The sequence below is a fragment of the Choloepus didactylus genome, chromosome 7 (assembly GCF_015220235.1).
Source record: "Choloepus didactylus isolate mChoDid1 chromosome 7, mChoDid1.pri, whole genome shotgun sequence".
NCBI lineage: Eukaryota > Metazoa > Chordata > Mammalia > Pilosa > Megalonychidae > Choloepus > Choloepus didactylus.
Genome location: NC_051313.1, coordinates 151,312,337 through 151,334,097, shown reverse-complemented (window position 1 = coordinate 151,334,097; position 21,761 = coordinate 151,312,337). Strand labels below are relative to the sequence as shown.

General features: G+C 45.3%; 1 protein-coding gene and 1 pseudogene across 4 annotated transcripts in view; one reads left to right on the top strand and one right to left on the bottom strand.

Moving 5' to 3' along the window:
- Nucleotides 1-228: 228 nt before the first annotated feature.
- LOC119540855 lies at nt 229-1,996 on the top strand (annotated as a pseudogene).
- Nucleotides 1,997-9,922: 7,926 nt separating this feature from the next.
- The window catches only part of SERPINB6 (serpin family B member 6), a 57,357-nt gene continuing 45,518 nt past the window's right edge, over nt 9,923-21,761 (bottom strand). For all 4 annotated transcript variants that reach the window (XM_037843741.1, XM_037843742.1, XM_037843743.1 and 1 more), the window contains exons 4-7: nt 21,100-21,217; nt 20,146-20,288; nt 15,858-16,013; nt 9,923-10,481 (exon numbers count right to left, since the gene is read on the bottom strand). In XM_037843741.1, coding sequence (XP_037699669.1) covers nt 10,077-10,481; nt 15,858-16,013; nt 20,146-20,288; nt 21,100-21,217 — 822 coding nt within the window. In that variant the 3' untranslated portion in view covers nt 9,923-10,076. The remainder of the gene's footprint in view (nt 10,482-15,857; nt 16,014-20,145; nt 20,289-21,099; nt 21,218-21,761) is intronic.

Here is a 21,761-nt window from a genome sequence, read left to right as displayed (position 1 = left end):
AGAGGGGGGAGGAATAAGGATGGGAGAAAAGTGAGAAAAGAGAAAAACTTCGCATGTGGGAATTTCTATGACTTACAAGGAAAGAACAACTCCCACCTCCCCACACACAAACTTCCAACATATTTAAATAGAACAGAAAGCCTTCTTTTTTGTGCACTGTTTTAAATATTTTTCTTATTATACGAGAGTACGTGTTCATTGCAGAAAATTTAAACATTAAAAAAAAGTATGTTGGCCCCCTTCCCTGGCCAGCTGAGGGGCAGGGACGGAACTGGGGTCCCAGCCCGGGCCATTCAGACTGTGGCCAAGGGATCCCCTCCAGGCTCGTGGGACATAACCAGCAGGAACCAGGCTGAGGGCGCAGGCACGGATCCCACCACAGCGGCTGCCCTCACAGGTGGCCAAACTGCTGTTTCTGCTCATCTACCAGATCAGCTCCTTCCTCATCGTGCTGGTCAACAAGGTGCTGCTGACCACGTGTGGTTTCCCATCACCAGTTGTTCTTGGAATTGGACAGATGGCAGCCACCACAATGAAACTGAATGTGTCCAAGCTAAATAAAATAATTCACTTCCCTGATTTTGACAAGAAAATTCCTGTAAAGCTGTTTCCTTTTCCTCTCTTGTATGTTGGAAACCACTTGTTCAATTTGCTAATGCTGCCGGGATGCAAAACACCAGAAATGGATTGGCTTTTATAATGGGGGTTTATTTGGTTACAAAATTACAGTCTTAAGGCCATAAAGTGTCCAAGGTAACACATCAACAATTGAGTACCTTCACTGGAGAATGGCTAATGGCGTCCAAAAACCTCTGTTAGCTGGGAAGGCACATGGCTGGCATCTGCTCCAAGTTCCAGTTTCAAAATGGCTTTCTCCCAGGACATTCCTCTCTTAGCTGCAGCTCCTCTTCAAAATGTCACTCTCAGTTGCTCTTAGGGGCATTTGTTCTCTCTTAGCTTCTCCAGAGCAAGAGTCTGTTTCAACAGCCATCTTCAAACTGTCTCTCATCTACAACTCCTCTCAGCTCCTGTGCATTCTTCAAAGTGTCCCTCTTGGCTGTAGCAAGCTCGCTCCTTCTGTCTGAACTTATATAGAGCTCCAGTAAATTAATCAAGGCCCATGCTGAATGGGCGGGGCCACACCTCCATGGAAATTATCCAACGAAAGATCTCCCCCACAGCTGAGTGATCACATCTCCATGGAAACATCCAATCAAAAGTCTCCAACCCAATCAACACCAATTCATTTCCTGCCCACACAAGACTGCATCAAAGATAATGGTGTTTTGGGAGACATAATACATCCAAACCAGCACACCACTTAAGTGGATTAGCAGGCACAAGTAAATTAAGCTTGCCCTTGCCTGATGTTTACCATGCTCAGGAAGTTTACCATCCCACTTATTGTACTTCTGGAAACTGTCTTACTTGGGAAACACTATTCATTGAACATAATTGTAAGTGTCTTTACCCATCATTCTTGGTGCTTTCATAGCAGCTGGTTCAGAACTGGTGTTTAACTTGGAAGGCTCTATTTTTGTGTTCTTGAATGACGTCTTCACAGCAGCGAATGGAGTTTATAGCAAACAGAAAATGGACCCAAAGGAGCTAAGGAAATACGGAGTGCTTTCCTACAATGCCTGTTTCATGATCATGCCAACGCTTACTATTAGTGTCTCCACTGGAGACCTCCAACAGGCTACTGAATTCAAGCAGTGGAATAATGTTCTATTTATCATACAGTTTCTTCTTTCCTGGTTTTTGGGGTTCCTACTGATATTCTCCACAGTCTTGTGCAGTTATTACACTGAACATACCCATTGTCTACACTGGGATATTAGTTGGTGGAGACTACATTTTCTCTGTGTTAAACTGTGTAGGATTAAACATTTGCATGGCAGGGAGCTTGAGATATTCATTTTTAACACTGCTCAGCCAGTTAAAGCCTAAACAGCCTGTGGACGAAGAAAACATCCCTCCAGATTTGAAGAGCTAGAACCTGGGGCTTTCTGTGACTTGCAGACTGGGGGAGAGGCATGGGGGGATGTTGAGGGAGACATTCCAAACCTGGGAAAGTGAAGCAGTACATTTGGACACGGGACATACACCCAGCTTGGACAATAACGTCTGCCAAATGCAAAAAGAATCTACCTCACGTGCCACCTCATGGTGCACCATCATGGAACCTGAGAAATGTATTTATGCAAAGCCTTACCAGTTGAGAGTGAATCTTTTCAAAATAAGCTGGGTTTCCGGAAATTGTGTACATTTCAGGACCTGGTGTTTTCTATGTCACTTAAGACACCTAGTGCACTTTCTGAAGCACTTATCTACGCATCTGTGCTGCCTTTTTGTCAGCATCTCTGGCTACTTTGTGCTTTAAGAGTGGGAAAAAGGTCGAGGGTGCAATGGTCACTATTATCTTATCAGCAACTTTGCCTTAATTTCAAAGATCCCAGCCAAAGCAAAGTGCCAGATATGTGTATATATATATATGTGTGTGTGTGTTGTGTATATGTATATATGTGTGTGTGTGTATATATATATTTAGTTTAAAGTATGTCTTTATTTTAATAAAATTAGCAAATCAACTGCCAGTCAAGTCATTAGCTTTTATTTAAGTTTATATGCCAGTATCCTTTCCTAATCATCCAAGTAAAGAGAAAAAATAATTTATATCTATGTTTCTTGCTGTGATATCATAGATGGGCAGAAAACAGGAAGTCAGTTATTTACACTATGGAAAAATATCCTACCTTGGAGGGACAATTAGATATTCCTTCTGTGACTCATGTTGGAAGACCTTGGGAAAAAATTACTAAACAACTCAATGGAAAAAAAAAAATACTCAGGGTCTGCCGTGTCAACATTCAAGCAGCTCCTATTTCTTTCCTTAAACTGCAACCCCCCCGCCCCTGCCCAGATCCATTCCAGGACCTTTAAAATTCAGATCACATGGATTTTTACCAAACTACATTTTCCCCTAGGTTGGCCTGACTTCCCAGGGGAGGGGGCACCCCGGAAGGCTCCCTGGATGGATGAGTTACCCTTACCATCTACACCAGGAAGTGGACTTCTGTCAGGGGTGTATGGGGTGCAGGGAAAGGGGTCACATCAGGTGTCAGCCACCTTCATTCTGGCCCTGCCTGTGCCGTTCACCTACCGAGAAACTGCAGGTAACTCTGCCCATCCTGGCCTCCATTATGTATTTATTTCTTTTTAAATTTTATTGTGGTAAAATACATATACATAACATCAAACTTGACATTTCAGCCATTTTTAAGTGTACAATTCCATGGCATTCATTTCATTCACGGTGTTGTGCAGCCACCGTCACTGTTTATTTCCGAAGCTTTTGCATCGACCCAGGCAGGATGCTTGGTGCCCACCAAGTAGTAGCAACCGGTTCTCCTCCCCCCACTTCTCAACCCCTGGTCACCTGTAATCTATTTTCTGTCTCTAGATTTATTTGTTCTGGACGTTTCCTGTAAGTGGAATCATGTAGCGTGTGCCCTCTGGTGTCTGGCTTCTCTCACTTAGCCTAATGCTACGGGGCTCGTCCACGTTCTAGCGCATGTCAGAGCTTCCCCGCTTGTTATTGCCGAATAGTGTTCCATGCTGTGGGTGATGCCACGTTTTGTTTGTTCATTCATCTGGTGATGGACACTTGGTTGCTCTGGTCTCCACTGTTGTTTTTTTTAATTCAATTTTATTGAGATATATTCACATACCATGCGGTCATACAAAGCGTACATTCAGTTGTTCACAGTATCATTATAGAGTTGTGCATTCATCACCAAAATTAATTTTTGAACATTTTCATCACCACACACACAAAAATAATAAGAATAAAAATTAAAGGGAAAAAGAACAATTAAAGTAAAAAAGAACACTGGGTGCCCTTTTTTTTTGTGCCCCCATTTTCCTACTCATCCATCCATACAGTGGACAAAGGGGAGTGTGATCCACATGGCTTTCCCAATCACATTGTCACCCCTCATAAGCTACATTTTTATACAATTGTCTTCAGGATTCAAGGGTTCTGGGTTGTAGTTTGATAGCTTCAGGTATTTACAGCTAGCTATTCCAATTCATTAGAACCTGTGATGGTTAGGTTCATGTGTCAACTTGGCCAGGTGGTAGTACCCAGCTGTCGGGTCAAGCAAACACCAGCCTAACAATTTCTGTGAGGAAACAGAACAGGCTGGTTTATTAAATCATCAGTCAATTGACTGCAGCTGTGACTGATGACTCACCAAAGGGTGTGCCTTCCACAGTGAGAGAATGCAATTGGCTGGATTTAATCCAATTAATCAGTTGAAGACTTATAAGCAAGACAGATGGAGGACCTTCACTTCTTCTTCGGCTGCCCAGTGAAGCATTTCCTGAGGAGTTCGTTGAAGTTGCCGGTTCATTTCCTGAGGAGTTCATTGGACATCTTCCTTGGAGTTGACAGTTGCTGACGACTCTACAGAATTTGGACTCGTGCATACCCACAGTTGCATGAGTCACTTTTACAATTTGATAGTCAGAGACACCTCTCACTGATTCTGTTTCCCTAGAGAACCCTAACTAATACATAACCTAAAAAGGGTTGTCTAAAGTGTGTGTAAGAGTGCCCACCAGAGTGACCTCTCGGCTCCTTTTGGAATCTCTCTGCCACTGAAGCTTATTTCATTTCCTTTCACATCCCCCTTTTGGTCAAGAAGATGTTCTCCATCCCACGATGCCAGGTCTACATTCCTCCCCGGGAGTCATATTCCACGTTGCCAGGGAGATTCACTCCCCTGGGTGTCTGATCCCACGTAGCGGGGAGGGCAGTGATTTCACCTGCCAAGCTGGCCTAGCTAGAAAGAGATGGTCTCCACTGTTTTTGCATGTGAAATTCGATTAGATCCGTAAGTCCTCACCACCTCCAACTTTCTAAGTTTCTAGAAGCTGAGTCAGATGTGGGGCCCGGGCGGCAACTGAAGTGATTGTGCTGACACATTTTTTTTCAATTTACCTTTAAAAGTCTTCTAGAATTGCCCTTGGGGCAGGAAGAGCTCCCAAACTGTTTAATCTACCTTCGGTCACATTATCAACATCCTTTCTGAAACCCCAGAGACTAAAAATGCTAAGATTTGAAAAATGTAAACATCACTTCCTCATTTTTCAATGACAAAACCGAACCAACAAATAAAAACAAGCTTTTGCTTTCTTCCCAAAATTGTTTTTTCTAATTCTTTTTAATCTTGGAATTCTTAAAGGAGGATTATTTTGTGTTTTCCTGAAGTCTTAATATAGTCAACCTTTTGCTTTCATAGCCCAGCTGCTTTGAGGGGCTGGAGTTTCTATGCACTTTTTTCTTTTGCATTCACAACAAATGCCTTTTTTGGCCTTTTCTGAAATGACTTTTTTTAACCTGTGGCCAAGTACAGGACTTTTTCTCCTGTGTCCATGTGTGGCCAGCAGGGGGCACCCTAAGAGCAGCCCAGCAGTCCTGGCAGCTGCCTTGAAAGTTTCCATATTTGCCTTAACTCCTTCCAGCTGATGATAACCAGTGCTCCCCCACCCCAACACACACAGAGTGGGGTTCAAGGGAGTCCCCATCCCACTTCTGAATTAAAGTTACCTGGGAGCGCTGGATGCAGACAGGTGATGTCAAAGGGACCTGTGGGCCCCAAGGAGGCTGACCCAAGTTTTAGTAAAAACATAAAAACCACTAATGGGTGGGGAAAAGAAAAGTAGTTCAATTTCTGTGCTATTTTGCAGACTTCTAACAATTGTACTATAAATAAAAGTGACACTTTGTTAATTTGGAAAAAAAAAAAAGGATGTCAAAACAATGAAAATCACCCCCGATAATGCACCCTATCTGGTAAATTGAATGATGTACCCCAACATGGACATGTTCTTAATCCTAATCCACATTCCTATGGGTGTAAATCCGTTGCAGGTAGGACCTCTTGGAGATGGTATTTTTAGTTAAGGTGTGGCATCTTAACGAGAGTGGATCTTAATCTGGATTACTGGAGGCCTTATAAAGAGGACACGAAAGCCACAGAAGGGAGAAAGGAGAGGACATCACCAGTGATGGGCGGCAGAGATGCAGGCCAAGGAACTCCCAAAGATTGCCAGCAGCTAGCACTAGAATGCTACAATCTACAGGGAGAAAAATAAAACCTTCTAGCCTCAAAACTGAGACCCAATAAGTTCCCATTGTTTAAGCCCACTCATTGCATAGTATTTGTCATAGCAGCTGGGAAACTAATCATGTTAGTGTATTTCATCGCCACCTTCTCATCTCCTGGAATGCAGTAGGATTTTTGGTGCCTGCTCCCAAACCCGTGTCCTACCCATTGTTGAACAGGCCTTTAAAACCTCAGTAAAGCCTCCTGATGCCTCAGCCTCTGCTGCTCCAGGATATCCAATTCCTGTGTGACCCACTCCCCAACCCCCTGCATTCCACAACAGTGCCCCAGGGGTGACTCCTGGGTCCCAAGAAGCCCACTCCAGGCATCCCACCTGCCCAGACCTGGGTCAGTGGGTGCAGCAAGCCCAGGGGCTCAGGGCCTTTGCCCTTCCATCCCCTCCAACCTAAGAGGCCTGGGCTCCTCTCCCTCTCTCCCTCTCTCTGCTGCTTTGGTACCTCTTTTGGAATGCACCCTAAGGCCATTCCTGGCAAACAGGGATGGAATCCAGGGGGTGGGTCTCAGCACCTCCACAGGGGGCCCTGGGGATGCAGGGAGCCTTGCAGAGTGCACAGAGCCCAGCTGCACCTGCCCTTAGCTCCACATCCCAGGACCCCCATCTTGGGTTCCAACTGCATGGGCTTTCAGTACTGGAAATTTCCAAGTCCCATTTTTCAGACGGAGAATAGAGCCAGAGAGATGAGACTTCCTATCAGAGGCAGTCCCTGCTCTGGCCCTGATCCTCCTGCACTGAGCTTTCCCATGGAAGCTGCCGAGGTTTCCTGCACACCCTTGGGCAGATCTGCCTCTGGGAATGAACCAGAGCTTTGGCATTATCAGACCAGACACTCCATCTGGTTCTACCCTCTTGGTAGCTGCAAGAACCTTCAAGTACCTTATCCTGACTTCCTCATTGCTGAGGATTAAATAAAATCACCTATGAAAAACATCCAATCCTAAGCAGCAGACACCTGTGGAGGGGGGAGACGAGTGTTTTCTTACAATTAAATCCTGGGAGGATTCTACTTCATGGATGCTGACACAGCATAATGGAAATGCTTTCCAGCACGGGTTCATCGAGGATGTGGATGATGATGTGGGTGGCTATTACCGAACTGTAGTAAAACATGGAGCTGTAACTCTTCAGAGGCTGTTTGAGAGGTGGCTAAAGTGAAGTGGTTGAGTGAACCCAAAGAGCCTGTCCGAGCAGTGTGCACACTGTCTGTGTTGTTGGTCCCCTGGCATTGTGGATTCGTACAGGGATGAAGTCTTGCCGTGTTGCAGGTCTGTCAGATCAAACCCCTGACGTTCGTTTTCCTAACTTACTACTGAGATTGCCTGAAGTTCCAGATCCCAGGGAAAGGGAAGAAGAAAAACACCTTAACTCTGAGCCAGTCGTGACAATTCCACTTACACCCTGTGCCAGTTCAATGTATTATGTCCCCCAAAATACCACTATCTTTGATGCAATCTTGTGTGGACAGACATATTAGTGTTGATTAGATTTTGGAATACTTTGGGTGTTTCTATTGAGATGTGATTCAATCAACTGTGGACAAGACCTTTGGTTGGATAATTTCCATGGTGGTGTTGCCCCACCCATTCAGGGTGGGTCTGAATTAAATCACTGGAGCACTATATAAACTCTGACAGAAGGAGCAGGCTTGCTACAGCCAAGAGGGCCACTTTGAAGAATGCACAGAAGCTGAGAGAAGAGCTGCAGATGAGAGACAGTTTGAAGATGGCTGTTGAAAGCAGACTCTTGCTCTGGAGGAGCTGAGAGTGGACAAATACCCCAAGAGCAACTGAGAATGACATTTTTGAGAACTGCAGCCTGGAGAGGAACATCCTGGGAGAAAGCCATTTTGAAAACAGAACTCCAGGGCAGATGCTGGCCACGCACCTTCCCAGCTAACAGGTTTTCCGGACACCATTGGCCATCCTCCAATGAAGGTACCCGATTGTTGATGACTTACCTTGGACACTTTATGGCCTTAAGACTGTAACTTTGTAACCAAATAAACCCCCTTTATAAAAGCCAATCCGTTTCTGATGTTTTGCATCCCAGCAGCATTAGCAAACTAGAACACACCCCAGGACCCCTTGCCTGCATGCAACCTGGCTATCTGCAGGGCTGCTGAGCTGGGTGGCACACGACCGCTCTCTGTGATGGGAGCATCTCCTAATCTGAGGGCTCATTCCCCACCTGGGCGTCCTCTCCCCAGTCCCCAGGTCCCAGTTTTATAAAGAGTGCAAATAGTATACTACACAGACCAATGACCAAACCTCACCCCTGGCACCCCACTTTCCTCTTTTTAGCCCACTTGCAATTTCAGGGTCTCCTTAGGCTCCTCAGCCCCTTCCCCTCCCCATGGCCAAGCTGCTGGTGCAGATACAAAGGGTAAAGTAGCCTGGATGCAGCCAATACAGGAGTTGCAGCAGCTAAGTCAGAGCACCCTGGCCCCTAGTGACTGCAACTAGGAGGCAGAAGAGGTCCTTTCCACAGTGCCTAGAAAACAGCAGTGCTTTTCCCCTTCAACCTGATGCATCGATGAGTTCCCATGTCACCGAACATGGCAATCACGTATCGAGTAGCACAGGTGCCCACAGAAACTTTATCCACCTTTTGCTTTTTTCAGTGCTTGAAATGAAATTAAGTTGCCTGATACTTACTCATCAAACCCTCTTACTCTCTACCTCTGGGAACGGGACATGTCAAATCATCTCTGCCTCCTGACAGCAACTGGAAATCTTCCGGGAATGTTGTGATCCACAGATCCTTCTGGATGCAGACAGTGACAAATGTAGGAACATGTGGGAAATGGGACTGATTCTCCCCGGTCTGACCTGGCTGCTCTCCCCAACTCTGTGCTAGCTCCCGAGGAGCTCGCAACACTTTTGAGGATGGAGCTCCCTCGTTGGGGCTTCCTGAGGCCTGCCCCAGCTCCTCCTGGCTCTCCACTTCACTGCCTGCTCTCTCATTAGAAAATGGGGCAAGAATTCAGTGCTATGAAGTAGAAAAGAGGGAAAAGCAACACTCATCTTCTGGGGTCTGGGGGAAGAGAAGCCCAGCAGGCTGAGCACACATGAAGCCCCTGGGGCAGTGAAAGGCTAGTGTGCAGGAGTCTCAGTTGCCAGGGCTGCTACGACAAATGTCACAGACCGGCTGGTTTCTAGCAGGAAGTTATCGTCTTACGGCTTTGGAGGCCAGAGGCCTCTCATCAAGTTCTCAACAGGCCGTGCTTCCTGCCTGAGTCCGGGGCGTTCCTCTGCTGGTTTGCTGCGATCCTTGGGTTCCCTGCTTTGCAGCCCTGCCTCTGCCCCCTGCTTTTCCTCCTCCTGCTCAGTCGTCGGTGCCTCTCTCTGCATCTTCCCTCCTTATAAGGCCTCCAGTCCTATGGATTAAGGTCCACTCTGATTCAGTTTGGCCTCGTCTAAATAGGATCATCGAGATCCTCTCCACAAATGCACCCACACCTTCACTAATCTTAACATCCTGAAAGGTCCTATTTACAGCTGGATTCACATCACAGGGACATCATGGAGACTGTGAACACCTCTTTATGGGGACATGACTCAACCCCCATAGGGAGTGGGGTGGGGGCGGGGAGCACAGCTCACACATCCCTCCAGGCTGAGGGCTCTGCTAAGCGGCAGTGCTCCCACTGCCCAAGCAACCACAGGCCTCCAGGGAAGGCTGATTCTGGATCCCAAACACTGACCATTGAAGCACACAGGCACACCAGAGGTCTGAAAGTGGAACTGCCAAGCCAGGCCTTTATTTCTGCATTCTCACCAGCACATCAATAAGGTCACTTAGGGGCAGGCACATGGCTGATGGTGAGAGGAAACCGGCCAGGAGGAGGAGGAGGAGGAGGAGCCCCCTTTGGGAACCACCATTCCCTACGGAGAACAGAACCGGCCATGGAAGAGGATGTTCTTGGTCTCCCTGTGCTGGATGAAGAAAAGGAAGGGACGGTCCGCACAGAACCTGGGAGTGATCATGGCACAACGCAGCATCATGATGGCGGCCGTGGCCGCCGCCGCCTCGGTGCCTTCCTCGTTGACCTCCACAAAAGACTTGTGCACGACCTTGGACAGGAACAGGCTCTTCTCAGATGACATTCCGGAGAAGTCTGCCCTGGCCTGGTCAAAGGCGTCGGTCATGCCCAAGCTGTGAAAGACAGCCTCCAAGTCATAATTTTCCTCCAGTTTAAACCTGGGAAGGAAAACCTCCACCTCTTCTTCATCCATCATGTCTTCCCTGGTCCATTCCACGAACTTCTCGTAAGTGAGTGCTTTTTCCACCTACAAGAAGAGAGGGAGAGTTTGAAGACCTGGAGTAGTATTTTGGAAGAACTTTCTGCTGCGATGTTTGAGCTCTGTGCCCACGCTGTCAGATGCAGTAGCCGCTGGCCAGACATGAGGGTGGTGCAAGGGAAGACCTGGATTTTTTATCTCATTTGCTTTGCATTAACTTAAATTTAAGTAGCCCTCCATGTGGTGAGTGGCTACATATTGGACAGCGAAGTTCTAGAAGAGAGCACAGAGATGCTAAACCATTCAGCTAAACAATTTCACATCTCTATGCCTTGACCCTTCAGCTACAGGAACACACTCAAACTGGTGCTCTGGGACAGAAACTATAACAGACCCAGCTTAGACTACACTTGTGTGAAAGCGTCCATTCTCTCCTGGTGTTGTGTTGTGTCCTATGAAGGCGGGTTAAGGTAGCACATCTCAGCCCTGGCCTTCTCTTTCCCCACCCTCTCCTTCCCCATGAACCCATCACCAGGTTCTGTTGATACAACATCTGTAACTTCACCCCCAGTCTGGCCCTTCCCCTGTCTCCATGGCCCCTGCCTTCCTTTGGGCCCTTGTCAGGTCCTTGCTGAAATGCCAGAGCTGCCCCTCATCTGATCCACCTCATCTCTCTCCTTCCAGTTCTAAAACACAGACTACTCTCCTGCTTTAACCAACGAGTCTCCCCGCCTCGCTACCAGGAGTACGGTCTACGGGCCACAACTTTGGCCTCCCCAGGGAGCTAGTGACAAATGCAGAATCCCCAGACCAACTACATCAGAATCTGAATTTCAACGAGGTCCCCATGGGATTCATTTTAGAATTAGAGAAGCTCTGCCCTATACAAGCACTTTCTGATGGACAAAGCTGCAAAGATTTAGCAAGTTTGGGGAGAAGACTGCTGACATCACCAATGGCTTACTCTGTGCATGGAAATGAACGCAATTATGTACACCATCTCCTTCAATCCCCCAGTGACCCTCAGAGGCAGGTACTGTCCCTGTGCTCCCCAGGAGGAAGCAGGGCACTGACCTCTGACCTGGCTGGGCCCCTACCCAAGCCCCCTCCAGAACAATCACATTTCCTCATGTGTTCAGAACTCAGAACGTTATCCTTATTGCATGTAACTGGGAGAAAGAGGACATATGGGCAAACATGTTAGGGAAACACCTTCTTTCCAAGTTTCTTTCCGGTGGGGCTTGTCAGAGCCTTTAATGTGATACAATGTATATCTTTGGATCACCCAGAAGAGAATACAGGAAACGGATTCACAAACTCTTTGTTATGGGTTGGACTGTGGCTCCGCCACCCCACCCAAAAAGATACGCTGACATTCTACTGCTCAGTACCTCAGAATGGGATATTATGCTTAGAAAGGCCTTTCCCACACCGCAATATTATTTAAAATATTCTCCTGTATTTGTTACTTGTGATTTTATTGCTTTTTTGTCTTTACACAATTTTTTAATCTATCTGGAATTTATTTATGATAGGAAATAGGGATCTAATTTAGGGATCTTACTGGAAAGAGAGTTGTTACGGATGGAATTGGTTAAAATGAGGTCACACTGGAGTAGGGTGGGCCCTTAATCCAATGAGACTGGTGTCCTTATAGGGAAGAGGGAGGAGATACAGACAGAAAGAGAAGACAGCCATGTGGCGAGAGTCACAGACTGTGTTTTTATGCCATAAGCCAGGGAACGCCAAGGAACGTGGCCACCTCCAGAATCCAGGAGAGAGACACAGAACAGTCTTCCCTACAGATGTCCGAGGGAGCCCGGCCCTGCCGACACCATGATAGGATACCTGGCTTCCAGAGCTGTGAGACAACACGTGTCTGTGCACGGCACTTTGTCACAGCAGCAAACTGAGACACCTATTCAGCCAGTGACTCCGTGTTTGAGAAGCACCTGGAGAATGTGGGGTCTCAAAGGACATTCTTTAGGGAAACGCTGTACTCACGTTGCTGCCCCTGAATCAAGGTCCTGATCTGCCTCCAGCCTCTCCACCTGGCTTCGGCTTCTCCAGCCACACCTGCCCCTATACTTTGCAACTCTCACCTTCCTCCCTGGCAGCCGCCCCTTCCAGGCCTCTGCCCGCACCAGCCCTCCCCACAGAGCCCGCTCCCACCCATTCTCTCCGCACGGACTCCACCTTCTCCTTCGAGGCACAACCCAAATGCCGCCGCCTCTGAGAAGCCTTCCACAGCACCCAGCCCTCTGCGAGCTCCACCCTTTGTGCCCCGTCTGTCACTGCCCTTGGTGCCTTGCACTGTGATTCTTTCCTTACATCTGAGTGCTCCGTACCACTCATATCATGGTGATCTTGAGGAGAGCATCGTCTTTTCTTTCTTTCTTTTTTTTTTAGTAGTAGAGCTGTTTAAGTCCCCAAATCCAAAACATGTTTACTGTGCATGGTATAGAAAGAAAACAATGGGATTTCCCTGCCTCAGTCCAATCCCTAATGTGAACGATGTTAACAGTTTGGGTGCCCATCCTTCCAGGTGTTTTCTCTGCACACCTACAAGCACCTGCCCTTGGTTTCTCTTGGTTACTCCATCATGGAGAGGCAGCTGGTGGGGTGAGGAGGGTGGGGTGGACTCCAGAGCCGGGCTCCTGGGTTGGTATACCAGCTCTCCGCTAACCAGCTAACCAGTAACTTAACTGCCCTGGGCCTCAGCTTCCTCATCTATAAAGGGGATAATAATAATAACATTCCCACCTTAGAAGGTTGTATTAATGTAGTTAACATATATAAAGTGTTACTAGTATAATTTCTGCACATAGTATCTCCTTAGTAAGTACTGGCTATTACTATTTTTCTATAATCTTGTTTCCCACTTGTCTCTGTGTCTTGGAAATCTCTCCATTTCAGTACTGACAGCTCGACCGAGCCTGAATGATCGCATGACAAGTAGTCCATGGTGGGGGCTCTATCACACTTTATCTAATTACTCCCATAAAGATGGAGGTTGCTTCTGGTATTTTTACCATTGTAGACAATGCTATACTGAACATCTTTGTGCATCTACACAAAGCTGTACTACCATTCTGTAGGAGAGACTGCTACAAGTGGGGCTGCTATGTCAAAGGATGTGTGCATTAAAAATGTTAATAGAAATTTAAAAATTGCCCCAATTAATATTCCAACTGCATCTGATGAAAGCCCTTTTCTTTTAACCCTCACTAACAATAGATATTAGCAATCCTCTTAATTGGACAATTTTATAAGTGGAAAATAGTTTGGGTTGGTTTTATTGGCATTATTTTTAGTTTGGTTATACTTTCATATGTTTCCTGGTCATCTATATTTTTGGTGAACTCCTGTGCATATTATTGCCTGTTTTTCTAATTGATCTTTTTCCTTATTTATTTGTAGATATTCTTTACATATTTATATATACACGTATACCTATTTTATATATACAAAACAATTATTTTCTCTATCTCACTCATCTTTTAACTTGTCTGGGTGGTATTTTACTTTTAATGTCTAAATACAAATGTTTCAAACATTTCTTTTTGTGCTTGATATCATGCTTAGAAAAGCCTTTCCCACACCTCATTATTTAAAATATTCTGTATTTGTCACTTGTGCTTTTATTGCTGTTTTGTCTTTACATCATTTTTTAATCCATCAATTTATTTATTATAGGAAATGGGGATCTAATTTAGTTGTTTTTCCAAATAGAGTCAACTTTTTGAAAAGAAACTGCTCCCTTGCTATTTAAAAATTCTACTTTTATCATATAATAAATTTTCATATATGTCTGAGTTTATAAAACATCATTATTGTGTTCCACTGATGCCTTTGTCTCTTCCTAAAATATCACACGGTTCCACACACTGCAGATTCAAGGTACATTTTTATATCTGGTAGGGGGTATCCCAACCACATCTTACTAGATGAGAAAACACATATGAGGATAACTACAGCAGGCACTCCAGAAATATTCCTTGCCTTCCTCTTCCCTCTAGCACAGCTCCTGGCACTTAGCACACACGTGAATGCTTATCAAAACAAATAACTGATTGTCAGATGATTAGGATGTATAAGTTAGAGTGAACAGATGCTCAGGAAGACAGGTGGGAAAGTGCGTACATAATGTTTCAGGGTGGGAAGAGATAGTCCAGGCCTGGAAGGAAGGGGCTCAGATCAGAAATTGAATCGAAAGGGAGACCCAGCACCTCTAAGAAGCTTGAACTGTTAAGATTTTGTATGTAGAGGGGTTGTCATTTATCCCCGGATAGGGAAGAATGTTTGGGGAACCAAGTGCTGTGGAAAAAGGGGGAGAAGGGACTCTGTGGAGTTATGCAAGCCCATTACGGTGGTTTGAAGACATTGTGAAATGACTTAGGATGAGGGATGGGGCGTGGGGAGTGGTTGATAAAGCCTCACGCTGCCTTTTCAGTGGGGCTCTCAGGATGACAAGACTATCATTTGGAAATTTGACTTTTATGCTATTTAAACTTTGTTGACTTTTTGTTTTCACTTACATTTTAGAAAGCTCTTTTGAAACCACTGGCCTATTTCAACTTTGGAAAGACAAATGGAGAAGGGAAGGCTTTAACTGTCCTTGAACCATGTGAAATTGGGGAGCAGTGGGAGGACAAGTGTGGTGGGGTCACTGGGAATACAGCAAAGAAAACCTAAAGGGGAAGTAAAAGTCCACACAGAAAGATTTCATTAGGCAGCCCTTGTAAAATCAATCATCTCTTCTTGCCTGGAACTTTCCTTTCAGAACTCTTCTCTGCCCTAAACTTGGGGGGCTTTGTGAAATCCGTTTCAGTCCAGAAGGGCCTTTGTTGATGACGTGGTCCATTCTTGGGGCTGCACCTTATTTCTACTCCCTGACCAAGTGAGACAGGCCATTTTCACCTCCCACGAACAGCGGTTCGTTCAGGGACCCTCTCCACAGTACTGCGTTGATTTGAGAGAGTTTTCACCCTTATGCAAAAGCAGTAAAATGCTACCAAAACAAAGTCTACAGAGAGTTTTTAAAATATCTTTAAAGCAGTTTGATTTTCTCTTAATGACTATTCTGTACAGAGTGACTAGGGTTCAATGAATGAGGAAAGGAATCTTACTTAGAAGTCAGGATCGAGTCAGCACTGGGCTGGGACACCTTCTCCTAAGAACATCTACCCAGGTCTCCTTTGGCAACCATCAAAGTTTTCTCACACTTCAGGAGTTCTTCCCCAGATCCTCAACTTATCTCTGAATTTCAGAAAGTTAATACAAGTGATTGGAAGTTGTGCTAGCACTAAAATTAATTAACTGGGTAACGGGGAGAATTACTAAAGCAGAAATTCAAACGTAATTCTTTTGCCATCACAGCACAATGCTACTCCCAAAGATGAGCAGTTGCTTAACACTCATTACCGTTTTCAAATCGGTGTCTTCACCTGGAAGCATGATGATCATATTCAGCTCCTTTCCGACATAGGGAAGCATCAGAATTTGCGTGGATATTGCTCCTATATAAGTAATTTGAAACTTAGATTTCTTAAACATCATTTGCACAGGTTTCTCCTCATTCTATAAAGGAAACAGATAAACATTAAGTTGAAACATGATCCATGTGACACATGGGACATTCAACAGAGTTGGCCACTCCACTCCTGGAAATACTTTCTTTCTTTGGCTTCCAGAACACACTGGGTTCTTTCTTTTCTGGCTTGTCTTCATTACTTTGACCTCCAAAAAATGGGGTGCCTGGGGCTCAGTCATTAAATTTATTTTCTCCTGGTGACCTCATCCGGTCTCATGACTTTAAATATAATCTCTAGCCTGGACTCTGAACTCTAGACTCATATATTTCACAGACACCTGGACATCTGCGCTTGGGCATGTACAAGAAATCTGCAAAGTAATATGTAACGCTGAGCTCCTGGTGCTCCCTTCCAACCTGCTATATCTACACTCTTCCCTATCCTTACAGTCATCAAAAACATTGGGGTCACCCCTGACTTCTGTCTTTCTCTCACCCCCCATACCTGACTCAACAGCAAATTACCTTGGCTCTCCCTTTAAACTCTGACCAAACTCTACCTCCGCTGCTATCACCCCAGGCCTGATCAGCATGATAAACTCCTATGTGATCTCCCTGCTCCTGACTTTATCCCCCTCATTATTGCCAGCACAGCAGCCAGGGTGTCCTGGTAAAACGTAGGTCAGCCCACAGCACTCTTATCCTTTGGTGGTTCCCCCTCAGTCAGAGCAAGGGCAAAAGTCCTTAAGACAACCTGTAAATAGCTACGAGAGCCAGCCCCTCCCCCCCCCCCCCCCCCACTTTCTCTGTGATCTCATCTGTACCACTGCCCATGGATGATCCAGGCCCATCCCTGCCTGGGTAGCTCACATCCCCCAAGCCATACCTCTTCACTCGAACACCACCTCACCTGAAACTGCTCCCCCACCTGCCCAGACCCTCTCCTTTGTATCTGTCTCCATGTCGCCTCTGCCCTCCGGTACATGCCTATTTCTTATCCACACTGCTGTCTCCCTCCCCGAGGAACACTGAGCTTCCCGAGGGCAGGGCAGCCTCGTTTGGTCCTCTGCCCCTACAGTCCTAGCACAGTGCCTGGTGCCTACTTGGCACTCAAACAGTATCTTCTGAATATATGAATGAATGGACTAATGAACAGGAATACTGAAAGGACCAGGCAAAACTAACACAACTGCGGTGGTTTGAAGCTGTATGTACCCCAGAAACACACATTCTTAAACTTATTCCATTCCTGTGGGTGTGAACCTATTTTAAGAAGGACTTTTTGATGAGGCTACTTCAGTTTGGTGTTTCCTTTGGCAGCCAAGGAAAGTAAAACAGTTAACTTGCTAGAAAAGTACTACATTTATCACCAGTGTCTTCCCCAGCTGGGCAGGAAGCAGGCTCTGAGAACCATGTCCGTGTTGTACGCAATAAACCTCCTGCATTCCTGAATCCTTTGTAGTTTATGTAATTTAACAATAGCAGCTACTAACTTATTGAATCCTATTTTGTCAGGCACAGTCGAAGGCCCCTGATAGCCCCCAGCTCTCTGGTATATGACATTATTTTGTATTAAATGGAACAAACCAAAAATATATCTGGCTCAGCTTTTTGTCTTTACCTTGTTGGGCTCCCCTGAACTAACCCAGAGCCATGACCTCCTCCTCTTCTTTGACTGCCTCCTAACACGCTGGAGGATCAGCAAACGTTTTCTATAAAGGCTCAGATAGTAAACGTTTTCAGCTTTGTGGACCACACAAAAATTCTGTCACAACCACTCAACTCCGCTCTTGTTAGTGTGTAGAAAAGCCCATGGCCAAGTGTCCTTAAACAAACTTTGTATTCCAATAAAACCTTATTTAAAAAAAATAGTCCAGGGTGGGATTTGAGCACTGTAGTTTGCTGACCCTTACCTTAGGAGCCAAAGGATCCCAATCTTAGAAACTGAGTGATTCACTAAATATGGAATAGCGTAGACAAGTTTCATCATGCAAATTCCTAACAACTCAAAATCTGCCCTTTGAGGCCACTCCACCCACAGGCTGGTTCTCAACATTCACTGCCCCCGTTTGTCCTTTGCTTTATAGGTCAGAAAGCAGGATGGAGTCCTCCCCTCCCCATCTGTAGCGGGAGCCACAGGAAGCAGTAGAGAAGGAAGGCTTCCCCTTCTGAATAAAGTGACCAACACACAAGGAAAGGCTTTTCTCTCCGCCCTTGGTCCACCCCCTTCCTCCTGCCTGTACTGCAGGTCCACGTCTGAACCCTCGGTGGCCGGGAGGAAGAGAGCCACCTGCTGGGGGTGGCCTGGTTTCTGAGGGCGTCTCCCAAGCGCCCCTTCGGCCCAGGCCTCTGCCACCCCCAGATGTCCTGGGAGGAGAGGTGGATGCCCAAGTTTAAACTACTGTGATCTGGGTTTTCCGTTAGGTGCAGTGGCATGAAAAGTCCTAACATATATCTTGTTAAAGCAATTTCTAGGAGAGAAAAAGAATAAACTGGATTTGGTGAGAAAAATAAAAGGCCCTCTTCTGTTTGTGTGTGAAAATCTCCATAATTAAAGTTAACAAAAGAAAAAGATGAAAGAAAGAAACTGGATTTGGAGAGAAAGATAGAAGGCCATCTTCAAAGCTGGAGGTCAATAAATGTGCCTCTCCTGTGTAAATGCCCTTAGTTCATCTAAAAAATTTTCATCTGTATTACCTTTCTTATCAGCAGAAGACTGAAGGCCATCTACTTGTTTGGTGTTTTCCACGTCGGCTGTGTGCCAGGCACCTCAAAGGCACCCGTCTGCCCTCTGATGGTGAGGGGTGGGCGGGGATGTGCCCGGGGAGGCCAGCAGAGGGCGCTGGGCCAGCTCGGGGGAGGGCCTCCCACCCGGCCCGGGAGGAGGTCGGGGAAGGTTCCCGAGAGTGAAGAAAGAGAAGTGGGCACGATCCAGAGGGCAAAGAGCCTCGCACAGCATGCTGTGGAGTTCGAACTTTCTCTCAAGAGGAAGGTCTACACCTCAGAGCTATACGATCTGATTTGGGGCAGAGACAGATCACCCTGGCAACAGCACGGAAGATGACAAGGGAGCAGGACCAGGGGCCTGGAAGTCCACAGCCACCTTTGATGAGGTTCAAAGAGGAAGAGGGGGTGAGAGACAGTCCCTGGCCTGGCACGGGGTGGGGGTGGGTGGCCTGCTGCTGGGCCACCAACGGGCCGTGTGAAGTCAAGTTCGCTGAGGTCAACCTTCTTGCATGTTTAAAAACCGATACAGACACACACACACACACACACACACACAATGGAATATTACTCAGCAGTAAGAAGGAATGAAGTCCTGAAGCATGCCACTACATGGATGAACCTCGAGGACATTATGTTGAGTGAAATAAGCCAGACACAAAAGGACAAATACTGTATGATCTCACCGACACGAACTAATTATACTACGTAAACTCATAGACGTAAAATCTAGGATACAGGTTCCCAGGAGATAGAATGAGGCTAGAGAATGGGGAGTGGTTGCTTAATATGTGCAGAATTTTAAATTTTTAACTAGGTTGAATTTAAATGTTCGGAAACGGACAGAGCTGACGGTAGCACGTTATTGTGAGAATAATTTAGTGTTGAATGGTGTGTGAATGTGGTGGAAAGGGGAAGTTTAGAGTCATGTATGTCACCAGAAGGGATGTTGGAGGTTAAAATATGGGAATGTATAACACAGGGAATCTTGTGGTGGACAATGTCTGTGATTAACAGTACAAACATAAACAATTCTTTCATGAACTACAACAAATGCACAGCACTGTCACAAGGAATTAATAATAGAGGGGGATATGGGGGGAAACGTACCTATTGCAAACTATGGACTTTAATAGCAGAAATATCTTAATATTCTTTCATCAACAGTAACAAATGTACCACACCAATGCCAGAGATTACTTATTGGAGTATAAGGGTGTGGGATGTTTTGAGTTTTCTTTTATATTTTTCTCTTTTTTGGAGTAATGAAAATGTTCTAAAATTGATTGTGGTGATGATTGCACAACTATGTGATGCTACTGTGAGCCACCGATTGCATACTTTGGATGTATTGTATGGTGTGTGAATACATATCAATAAAATTGCATTTTAAAAAAACCCCATGAACCCAAAGACTGTTTCCAAGCACCTCCCGTGTTATTGCAAAATACTCACCTTGCTGATTTTAAAAGGTCTTTCCTTGGTCTGCTCTTTGTTGAACTGCTTTTCCCAGTTTCCTTTGAAGTAGATGGCATTCACGAGGATCAGGTTAGTCATGGGGTTGACAGAATCAGAAGACAGCAAGTCTGTGATTTTACCTGTAAGGAGGAATTAAAGAACTCATTCACTAAAACATTTTCCCAATTCATGCATCAGGAACGATATTCAGATGGGGACAACTTTCAACCTCACAGATGAATGTATTTCACGGTCCCCCAAAATATAACCACATAAATGGATACTTGTCCATAAAACAACAACCGCAATGAAAACTTGCAATAGGGTGTCAAGTGCTGGTAAAAAACAAAAACAAACAACAAAAAAACATCATTTGAATAAAGTACATAAAATGAACAAGTAGATGTTAATATGCGCAGGATGAATTAATAACACAGGAGAGAGAAAGAGATGATTGGTCAGTAGGACTTAAATAAAGGAACTTAAAGGACTGTCCAGAAGGTGAAAGGTGGAAGCAAGTGTAAAGAACAGTTCTGGTCAAGAACTGAAGGTAGAAAAGGGCTTGGCCAAGGGTCCAAGAGCAAGTGGATAAACTGTAAAGTATGGGACATGCCGGAGAGGGAAACAATGCAAATCCTGAAATGTGAATTTTTCCTTATGCTATTTGTGAAAAGACTACACTAACACTAACAAGAACAAAAAATCCCACAATGGTAAAAGTGTGATTCTTCTGGAAGAGGTGAACCAAATATTGAGAGACATCACGATATCTGACAAGCCAGGGAAAAGCTAGAGAAAATGTCATGTGTTGACAATACTTCAGAAGCAGATTTTTAAAATTTGCAGTTATTTAGAGAAAAAAAAAAACATTCCTGATTAGGTTTGACAGTCTTGTGAAGGAACTGACAAGAATGATTAAAACGGTATTACGATAGAACAGTGTATTTTCACCTTCTGTCTTAGCGGCTACCCAGGTGTTTATGTGTTTTCTGGACGCCTCTGAAGCATTAGCGAAGTCGAGTGCTTCCATCTCTGCTTGGTAGAATTTTTGGCAGGAATCTTTAAAAGACTGGGGGTAAGAGAAAAAGGTAATTACACAGCTGGAAAAATAACGAACACCAGTAGTCCACGTCTTCACTGCACCAAATCAGAAAATCCAGAATTTCATGATTTACATACGTAATTTACAAATATATCTGAAGAATTAACCCAAAGTCCAAAATCTGAGTTTTCAGCTATGTTTAACCTTAGCTTATAAACTAAGTGAACTAGCAGCCTGATTCTCAAATGAACTTGAACATGAACTGCCAGATCCTTTAAGGGAGTAGCTGTGTATCCAGGAGATAACTAGAAAGACTCTGAGATGCTCTGATTACAGAGCCCATCGCTCCTGACAAACCACTGCATCTGTTGAGCAAGGGGTAACACAGAGAGATTACACCAGGGTCTCTGGTTCCCTCAGTAATATGGGAACAGGCCAGCACTTCTACCAGAACCTTTTCTGATGGAAATGTCCTAAAACCATCCATCCAAAATGGGACCCCATGTGGCAACTGAGCACTTGAAATGTGGCCAGTGCAACTGAGGAACTGGAGATTTAATATGATTTCATT